Source organism: Xiphias gladius, chromosome 22 (assembly GCF_016859285.1).
Source record: "Xiphias gladius isolate SHS-SW01 ecotype Sanya breed wild chromosome 22, ASM1685928v1, whole genome shotgun sequence".
In the NCBI taxonomy this organism is placed as follows: Eukaryota; Metazoa; Chordata; class Actinopteri; order Istiophoriformes; family Xiphiidae; genus Xiphias; species Xiphias gladius.
In genome coordinates, this window is record NC_053421.1 from 7,687,807 (window position 1) to 7,698,364 (window position 10,558).

At 41.9% G+C, this 10,558-nt stretch overlaps 1 protein-coding gene across 1 annotated transcript; it reads right to left on the reverse strand.

Annotated features, from left to right (window-relative positions):
- Positions 1 to 424: 424 nt before the first annotated feature.
- On the reverse strand, positions 425 to 9,912 carry trhra (thyrotropin-releasing hormone receptor a). The gene is made up of 2 exons (XM_040118092.1): positions 8,874 to 9,912; positions 425 to 3,659 (listed from the first exon to the last, which is right to left on the reverse strand). Exons 1-2 carry the CDS (start codon positions 9,678 to 9,680, stop codon positions 3,219 to 3,221), a joined length of 1,248 nt encoding a protein of 415 aa, XP_039974026.1. The 5' UTR covers positions 9,681 to 9,912; the 3' UTR covers positions 425 to 3,218.
- Between the last annotated feature and the right edge of the window lie 646 nt (positions 9,913 to 10,558).

Sequence of the window (10,558 nt, forward strand, 5' to 3'; positions counted from 1 at the left end):
AGTCAGATATTTAGAGTGACTTTACCTACCATAGCTGATCATAAATTGCATGGGGGTGTCATATTGTTTGTGTTGAGAGTACAGTCGGCCTCCGATAGCTTCAGTGAGATGAATTTGTGTTAAAGCAAGCCACCGTGTGCTGAGTAACTTCAAAGTGAAGCCATTGACCGCTCTGATTGATGTCCTCGGTGCAGTCGTTGCTCATACAGAAGCTGTCTGTGCCTGATTCATGACAGCGTCTTGGATGAGGCGGTGTCTTCAGTGGCTGATGGTGAGTAGATCAGTAGTGGTGCAGGTGTTGAGAGTTGAGAGTTGAGACATTAAGAGGTAGTAATAATGCACCATCCACAAGGTGCTGCAATTATTGTGTTTATTATAGACAAAGACATTACAAAATACAAAACAATCCATCAAACAGCAAGAGCAGAAAAGGCTACCTTGAGAGAGACATGTGCACAAAGCATGGCCTGGGATGCAGATACATCAGGCATCAGGTTTTTTCATCTTTGTGTTCACATCACAAAAGCTTGTGGTCATGCTGAAGACCGTGCGGCGTGCAGAGCAGAAAACATCTCCATCACAACTGTTTGGTAGTTTCCCAAAAATGAAACAAGTTTAAACTGAGAACAAAAGGGGAAAGTAATAAAAGTGCACAAATTTGAGGTACTTCACGCTACAAATATTGACTAACAACTATATTTTCTCAGCTGTTCCACTTTGGAGATTATTAGCTTCCACGGACTGGTTTGAAATCATAGAAAACACACACTGATGGAACAGTGGATCAAAACAAGCTATTGTTTTAAAAATGCACTCACTGGCACACATTTGAAAACACAATATTCATATAATTTCACATTGTACTGCACAATCAATTTCAGGCAACTTTACAATATAGACAAAAAGCCCGCTTTTCAGTACGAAACAGGTCCCTTTCATTGACTTCACTCGGTGTTCATTGCCTCTGAGTGCCCTGCAATTTACACATATGCGTAGCTCAAAGAAACAGCAGAAAATTCTTCTTTTGATAGCAGGATGAGCTATACACTGTACATACTGAATTGCACCAGCTCAAGCATGGCACTTTGCCGTGATCTATTTACACATTCTGTCACTCCTCTGTGGGTTTTGCTGAGCTGATAAATCACAGAGATGGGCTGCACTCTGCAGTCTCAGCCAATATCAGTGAATTACTGCCACGACAGTTAGTTGATCCTTCGACGAACAGCCTCTCTGTCTGCACATTGGGTTTACACATTTCTCCCTCATTATTATACACTGGCCACTGACATTCCTCCTCTTCAAAGACAGTCAACAGTGGTTGTCTTCACAGTGACCAAAGCAACATATACACACACACACATATATATACATATATATATATAGATAGATAGATATATATGTATATATAGACACATTAAGGTGATATATAGAGTTCAGGTGACTTTTCAATTAACACAGCAGGTTCATGTGAGTTTCTGTAATATCTGTCCCTTTCCTTGCTTGGGCCTTTTTAAAAGGTCATGTAATTCCATGTCTGTGCTTTCTCTCTAGTAGCAAGATTAAAATGTCACGGTGCTGTGCATTTGGATTCATTTGGATTACATGGCTTCTGGTGGGGAGATACACGAGGAAATACGTTTGCTACAAGTAATCTGTAAAACCTGGGTACAGCTGTGTTGTTACAATTATATTCTAGGGCTGGGTGATGTAAAGAAGATAAACACTGATCACAATAGAGAATTTCCCTGATTAAAAAATTAGACACTTTGATAGACTGGCAATAAGCTACATTGTTTGACAAAATACTCAATCAGTTTAAAAATTTAATTATTTATGCAATAGATATTACTCATTTAAAAAGCAATTAAGTTACTTTACTAATTACTCACCAGAAAGTAAATAGTTACATTGCTCACACATGTTACAGCTTATATATTTAACGCATGTAGAAAAATAAGATAGAAAAAAGAAAGTACAAATAAATAAAAAGAAAATAAGACGCTGTGGTTTAATAAACAGCCAGCCCACTGTTTGTAGGTATTTACTTAACATCAACAGCTACCCTAATGCTACCCCCCCGACTGCGTGAAGTCCAGTCCTCACTGGAGGAGCTGCAGGGTTCAAACGACCCTCCATCTCTAAACAAAACCAGCATATTCCTGTATGTAGCGTTACCCAGTAGGTTACATCAGCAAGACCGCTAATAAGACACATTATATATATAAGATTACTTTAGAGTTACAGGTATCTGCATTTTCTTCTTAATCGCTAGCCCAGCCCCCCACCAAGGTAGTTTGTCCACCTAACGCACAGTGACCGAGCTCATATCAACCTTCCATCAGACTACCAGTAAGACAGAAAGTCCAAAATTGTCCGGAAAGCATTACTGGGATTAGTCACTAATGTAATTCCTGAATTTCAAATTATAATTCCTTACACTACTTGGTACCGAAAAAAAATAATCATGTTACTGTTACACAGTAATGTGTTACTGCTCAACACTATTCATAGTCTATAGATAGTCTACAGACAGCGCCCTTTTCAAGCAAGGTTGGTTTAGTTCACAAAATAGGCCCTTTGAGGAAACTTTTTTGTGTTAGCGCAGAAAGCGACAGCTCAAAGAGCTGTTGGGAATAAACGAGGTAGTAAGATGTCAGTGGAATTTAAGATACTTTGGCTACATCTAGCCCCTGTAGACAGCAAACTACTCTCCGAGGCTCTCGGAGAAAACACCAGTGTAACAAACCGTACTGCACTCATAAGGGTTTTTTCCTGTGGCAGTTTAGGTTCATGTTTATACAAAGGTGTCCCTGCATTATGTCCTACAGGTTAGGTGAATCACACCCTGCATTAACAACTAATGTTTCTTGTTTTCCAGATACATTACATGAACGGGATTTTTTTCTCTCTCTCTCTCTTCACTGCTGTACATATGTATCAAACTCTATTTTGGACAGCTCATGATAACTCCTTTCACTTGTTTTGTACAAAATACGCAAAAGCCTACATAGCAGCTCATGTTGCTCCATGTTATTTGGCTTCTGGCAAATGGGCTTGTCAAATAAAAGAAACACTTCTAAGAGAAAACACCTTAGAGAAATTAAATAATAAGCGTCTGTGTACCTTTAATTAAAACTACTCTAAAATGTCCAATGGGTGACTGAAGCTGTCAGACTCTCTGATATCCTTTTTAGGTGGACTAAGCTTGATTTTAGTCAGGTTTTGACAACACTTCCAGACAGGGATGGCTCCTCATAAGCCCTCCTCTTTTTGGTGGGCAGGATGCTGGTGGGCAGGTACTGATCTGTCGGTGTGTTTAGCTCATCCATTTCTGTAGTGAAGTGGTCGGGACTTTCTCCATTGGATGTCTCCTTGATGACGCTATAGGTGAGCGCCACACTGTAAGAAGCCGGTTTCTCCAAGCGCTGAGGGCCGCAGTGACAGAGCTTCTTAAAAGCAGCGCGGAACTTCTGGGACATGGCATTGTAGATGACCGGGTTAATGGCACTGTTAAAATAGATGCAGAGACGGCAGAAGAGCAGGAACCAGTTGTCCAGGTAGGCCTTGTCCAGGAAGGAGTTGACCACCACTAGGGTCCGGTAGGGCATCCACAGTAAGGCGAAGAGGATCACCACCACAGCCAGCATCTTTGTCACCTAATGAAGTTCAACCGTGAGTTTAAAAAAATGCTTTAAAAAAATCAAATCACACAAAACCGGACAATTAATTGAATTTTAAGTTTCTCAGGCGCATGGAGTACACAGTATATGAGCCACAGCACATGCAACGTGGTCTATGGACTTTTTCACAACAGATATTGTGCATCAGTAAGTCATGACGGTGTGACAGTGAGCCAGCGTGCGCACTAACAGGACCTTGAAACTGAGGCACCGGAACTGAATTCAGTCATTATTATTTTTATTTATACCTGTGGTTGTCCTCATGTGACATGTCAAAATGTCTTCCATGAAAAAAGCCTATCCTTAAAATTATAATCCCTGGCGGAATCCGCCATTCCCTTGCGGGATTCAAATGATATATATACAGTACACTGATTGGTGTCTGTAATCAAGCACTACTGTTTGTAATTTTATTGTACTGATATCAATCTCACTGTTTACTGAACAACGTTTCCTACTACTGCCGTTTCACATTAAAAGCATTCGACTGGTGAAATACGTGGTAGCTCTCATTGTGAAGCAGCCACAGATAACACAATGTATTTGTCACGGATATTAGCGCTGCGCACCATCATTCATCAAACATGAATCCATACAAAACAAGACAGCCATTTTCGGCACGCTTTGGCTGCGTGTTAAATACTGAAGGGAGTAGCAGCTGTTAGATGTAGACTTGCAGTCAACAGGCTCCACATCTCCAATTTCTAAGCAATGTAACCCCACCCTATACTCTTAATACACACACCATGTGCAGCATGAAATCAGATTACTGTTGCTCATGGCATGATGGAGACAGAACTTGTTACCGGCAGTACCCATGGGTGTCAACTGAAATCGTGAAGATTGTAGCGACCTTTGATAGGAGCACAAGGGGCTCATCATGCCCACCAATAATAAGTAGTTTTCACTGATCCTCTCTCCCCACGTTTTTTTTTAACCAAATGGCATACTGTGTCCTGTCTGTGAACACAGCTGCATCTCCATCTCAACACTTGACTTGAGTCAACTTGGCTGTGTTTAATCAGATTAACATGCTGCTGCTCAAACATTGATGGTGTGACTGGAATTTTTGTAGGTCTAATACCAAATTCAGAAGAGGAAAACCCTCCCGCCCTGAATATCCAGTTAGGTGCTCTTCTTTAAAGAAAAAGTTTGGTATTTTTGTTTGCCCCAAAGTTATGCACAGAAGAAGAAGCAGCACTCTAATAGCGATTTTAAAAAGAGTAGATTCATGTCTGAATCATTTTCTGGTCATTTTATTTACAAGGACCTGCTGACACATTTTGATGTGAGGCCTTCATCAGAGTGTCAGTAAGTTCACCGTTAAAGGACACATCACATAGGAGTTACCCCTGTATCCGCACAGAGAGATGCATTCAAGATCAGCAAGGTCAACAAAGTTCTCACATTAGATCTTAAAGACCCACCAAACCTTTACTAAAGCAAAACGTCAAAGACACCATAAATTAACTTTTGGATATCTCCCTGACAAAAATCAAAAAGAGGTCCTACTTCAAAAGTCAAAAAAATCTTTGAAAGACAGCTGAGGCAACAGAGACACTTTAATGAAACTAGCAGATGAGGGGGCAGTCAGTTATCATACACAGTGCCCGCTGTAAATTAAAAATGAAACTGCAGACCCAAATACTATGTACACACGGAAAACCTGTCATCCGTGTTTTTTCAGTCGTCCGTTTCTTGTGTGTCTGACAGAACAGATACACTTCTATTTTAATCACTCCGCCTGTCAACACAGGGCACGGAACAGCGCACATTTTACTCACGCTTTACCTCCGTAAAAGCAGCCTAAAGTGTAGTTTTAGTGGTTCAAGTCTATTTTCCTGCGTTTCACACAAGTAACTATAGTGACTGTGTATTGCACTTCAAAAATGCAGGTGACCCACAAGTCAATACTGTGTCTGAACAGACATTTATTTCAAATCAGAAATTGACTATTTGCACGTTGTTTATATCTGTTTTCTGGTGTCTTAATTTCCATTTCCAGACAATTTTCTTCAAAGGACATTTTGTCTGAGCTACCATCTTTTTGAAAGAAACCAAAGATCTCCTGAATTCTACGCTAAGAGTCTTTGTTCATACTTTATACTATACAAAAGATTAAAACAATATAATTGAGGCTACCATCTTTAAATAACATCAGGACCATTTTCAACAATTTTCAAAAGAAGCATGATGGAGTCTCAAGAGCAATGTTCTGGATGGAAAAATTTGGCACAGAAATCACATACACCATAGCAACACAGAGTCTAATATTCACAGAAAACTCTGGACCTTTTCCCTTTTTATTTTTGTTTCATCCCATTCCTTTTAGTTTGATTGACCTATATCATCTGAGTTGAGACCTCTTAAACGCATCCCACTGCTTGTCTTTACCGGTGTAATTGTTTTCCTGCTGACTGCTGATTGTACGATGTGTCCTTTCAAAACAGAACTCACTGATCCTCTGATGAAAGCCTCTAACAAGTCACCAGATTTGTCAGTTCATGTTGTAAATACACTGACCACAAAAATGATCAATACTTTGTTGCTGCTGGAATCATGCCTTCTTTTTACCCCTTAATGTATTTTGGGGAAAACACACATAAAAGATTAGAAACAGATTTAGTGTGAGGACACCAAGGACACACTTAATATTACTGGAATCAACGCAGCAGCTTCAGCCCGGATGGTCCTTTTTTCCAAAGGGTCCAAATGTAAAGAAAGCTGAAAGTATCTAATCTTGGTCAATCCAGTCCTCTACTGAACATTTAATCAAGGCTGCTCAGGGCAGAGTTTTTAATTTTGCTCTATAATTTCGATTTGTTGTTTCATGTAACTGGCCCATACCTGAAGATTCGTGCCCAATACAGCATTTCTCCAAGGAACACAGTAAATTTATACAAGATTAATTATACTGTGATAGAACAGATATTTATGTGCAATATCATGCTCAAAAGAGATCTCCATCACAACTTTGCAACGTTTATCGTGTGAAGACATTTATGAAAAGACAACTGCAAAGGTTTTGTGAGTAGCTGGTCCTCGAGAATTCTTTGTGATGGAACTTTAGACCATCCCATTGTCCACCTCATTCGCCTTTCATTGTTTATTCGGATCCTATTGATTAATTTCCAACGAGGAAGGCTGATAAAACCTGTACGCACAATTTAACAAAGCCTGGGTTTCTTAATATAATTACAAGGTGATAATCCTGATGTGAAACTTGTATGTAATTAAATCTTATCCATAATTGTGTCGCGTTGTCTCAGCTCCAGTGCGGTGAGTCTAATCGGATTGGATAGGGGCACTGTCGGTGTCATCGCCGAGCGAAATACCCAATCCTCATTATATCTTGACCTATGGCTAATTCAGTAAGGCACAGGGTCGACGGTGTGGAGTGTTCCCTTTTGTCCGCAATGAGCGGATAAAGCTGTGATCGTGTGCGTGTGTGCGTGTGTTAGTCAGAGATAAAACACAAGCCATACTGTTGGAGAAAAAGCCAAAAGTCTATTTGAGTTTGGGTTAACTGATTAGACTTTCCAATAGAGCATGGAGCTCCCTCAGGGTACCACGCCCACTGTCATTCCATGAAGGCCTCTTCCCTTGATCTGATAAACAAACATCTAGCTTTGCTATCGTCTGTGTGTCTGGCACGGTATGTCTGTGTTTGTGCCTTCAGAGCAGTCTCTGTTACTTTTAACAAAGTAAGAACTCTTTGTGTTCTTACTTAGTTTTTTGGGGTGGGGTTTTTAGTTGTTTTTTACAAAAGCAAGATGTTGTCAGAGAAGGATGACACATAGTCTTACTTAAGATAGTTTCAATTTAATTTATGGTTGATAAGCCAGTGTGTTTTTACTTAAAATTGACTATTCCCCTCTCTCAAGCACTCACAAAAAGGAAACAAGGGAAGTCGAAGGAGTGCTAAACTCTGAGCACTTACAGCATCCATCAATATGAACAAAATTTGACCCTAAAAGATTCCTCTGTCTTTATCACTTTGGTCGGTTTGACTCCTACTTGCTGTGAGGTGAACTATGAATTTATGCATCAGAGGTTTGAAAAGATGGTTTTGAAAAAGTGGAAAGTGAATTTGCACTTCACTAGACTTGATATGAAAGTAAATGAGAGCTGGCAGCACTTTGAGGTACTGTAAGGAATCAAAAAAAGGGGGTGCTCAGGGTCAGCTGACAGCTGTTCGGAAATTCTCTCTTTTTTTTTAAATAAATGCAAAGTGAATAGTGCATATTTTCATAAATCATAGCTACACACGTCCTTACAGTATATGCCAAATGCTAACCTTAATGTTAGCCCAAAAAGCAAACTTAAAATTGTTTTATCACCATACCACCACCATCATACTCCATTACTTTTCCTAATTTTATGAGAATTGCTTTCAGAAGTCCACCGCAGAAATTGACATATTACTTGTGTTTGGGCTCTCAGAGATCTTTCTCTGTAAAACATGCTTAAATACAATGGATTTTTTTATACACTCTGGATATGTGATTGGTGTTGACTGTAGTAGTTTATACACCAAACAACCTCCCAAAAATAAGGGGGCCTTCTTTTGTATATATCTATTATATCTAGAATGACTTTTTAGCAAGAAGAATATGTATTTGTTTGTACATCATCCATACAACATATACAACATCAAATATTTCCTCGTCTGGTATAATAATGCTGCTTTATGGTTATTTCTGTATTTTGTCAACTTGATCAAATATGCAAACTCAGTTTGTGGGTCACCACTTTGATACTTTTCTACATACTGAGGCCAGAAGAGAGGAAAAACAAAGTATTTAACTGGGACAAATTAGTTGACTTTGCAATTATTGTTATTGTTATTGCCTCATGTTAACTGTTTTGTAAAATCACTGGCACCAGTGTGTGGGGTCAGCTGATTAATCCCGTAAACCGGCTCACTAGATCACATCTTGCCATCAGCTGATACCTTTGTGACAAAGCATGAATGAGGTGGTGTCCAAAAAGTGGTGCTCTCTGTCTCTGATATCATTTGAAAGACAAGCCGGGGGGGGGGGGGGGGGGTGAATGACTTCTGACGGGAGCAAATGAAAGGCTGTGCACCTGACCTGTGGTACAGGTGGACCCATTCTCCCCTGCTCACACACGCACACACAAACACACTGATTACACACTGATAATGTCGCTGGACAAACAGTGGCCCACCTGTCTGCGGGAGGCCGCCGTGGTGCTGCTGGACGAGCTGGCGCTGATCACCCTCCCTCCGGGACCCGTCTCCTTCTTCCGATTCCTGGCGCTGCCCTTGGGATCTGACGGCAGCGGGTTCAGGAAAAGTATCCTGCCGATCAGTCCGTACAGGACTGTGGCCAGCATGAGAGGCAGCACGTAAAACACCGCGAAATCCGTGAAGTAAATGGGCAGGTAGTGGCTCCTGGACACTTTGTAGGCGCAGCTGAGCAGCACCGCGTTGTCATACACCAACTTTTTGGTGTCCGACAGAAAGAGCCACATGACGCAGTAGACAGAAGTGAGCGCCCACACCAGCATGATGATCTTCTTGGCCCTGGAGAGAGTGCACAGGAACTGCGCCCGGATGGGGTGGCAGATGGCGATGTAGCGCTCCACGGTGAAGGCGGTGATGGAGCAGGAGGACGCGTTTATCCCCAGGTACTGGAAGTAGGTGATGCCCAGGCAGCCCGCGTAGCCGTAGACCCACTGGCCGTACAGCGCGTCGGTGATGTTGGGCAGCCCGGCGGCCGTCAGGACCATCAGGTCAGCCGCGGCCAGGCTCACCAGGTAACAGTTGGTGGGAGTCCGCATATGTTTGGTGGTCAGGACCACCAGGATGACCATCACATTCCCCACGATCCCCACCCCGCATATGAGGGACACCAGGAACACACTGACCACCTTGTACTCGACGGTGTACTCGGTCCAAGCGCCCAGGGTCTGATTGTCCTGCGCCGACGTGTCGTTCTCCACCGTCATGTTATCCATGCTGAGGTTGTCCATGGCAGAGAGGGGCTGTAGCTCTGTGCGCTCTCAAAAAAGAATCACAAGAAAGCCTTTCAATAAACCGCGGGGCCCCGGCATCCAGAGTCCAACAGGAACCCGTCTATAAATCCTTCCAAAAACTTCACTTCATCCCGGTATAATCCAGTCAGACTGCCTTTCCCTCTCCGTGAAATCCAACCCCTGACGCTGCAGAGCCATGAAGTGGAACTCCAACACACTTTCCACAAAAGGCAAAACAAGAAGAAAAACCCTGCCGCGGTTGTTGGTTGAAGTTTGCAGAGAGAGAGAGAGAGAGAGAGAGAGAGAGAGAGAGGGGATGTGCTGCAGGCAGCTCCGCGCCCTGCTCCCGTCTCGCCGCTCACACCGTCATGACTTCGAGCCTCCTGCAGAGCCTCTGCCTCCCTGCTCCCGAGAGCCTCACACGCGGCTCAGAGTGAAGTCACAGGGTCACTCCTGTGTCAGGGTGCTCCACGCAGATCCCGCGTACCACACACCCATTGGTTGGTGAGATGCTGCTTTAAGGAATCCAAGCTGGGTCTTGTTTCTGGCACAAAGTTAAACTAGATCTTCACCTGGTTAACATTCAAAACCAGTATATAAACGGTTAAGAAATGTTCTATAAAACACCTGAACACACTTTAACGAAGCTTTAAGCAGATACAAGGACATTTCCAAGCTTAAATCATTAAATAACAAAGCATTTATTAACTGTATTAATTTATTAACACATGTACAAATTGTTATTCATGTTCAAACCATTTGTTATACCTGTATAATTACAACTAATTCTCTACGATGTTATTAAGCATTCATTAGCTGTATATACACCAGTCATTGATGCTTCATAGATACATTATGTCTACACACTTAAATGT

Bases quoted from the DNA above. Each gene is read 5' to 3' on its own strand.
- trhra (XM_040118092.1), bottom strand. From the start codon at position 9,680: ATGGACAACCTCAGCATGGATAACATGACGGTGGAGAACGACACGTCG. The intron at 3,660-8,873 runs GTGGGCCACTGT...GAACTTCATTAG, and splicing joins CGGCGGCCTCCCGCAGACAG to GTGACAAAGATGCTGGCTGT.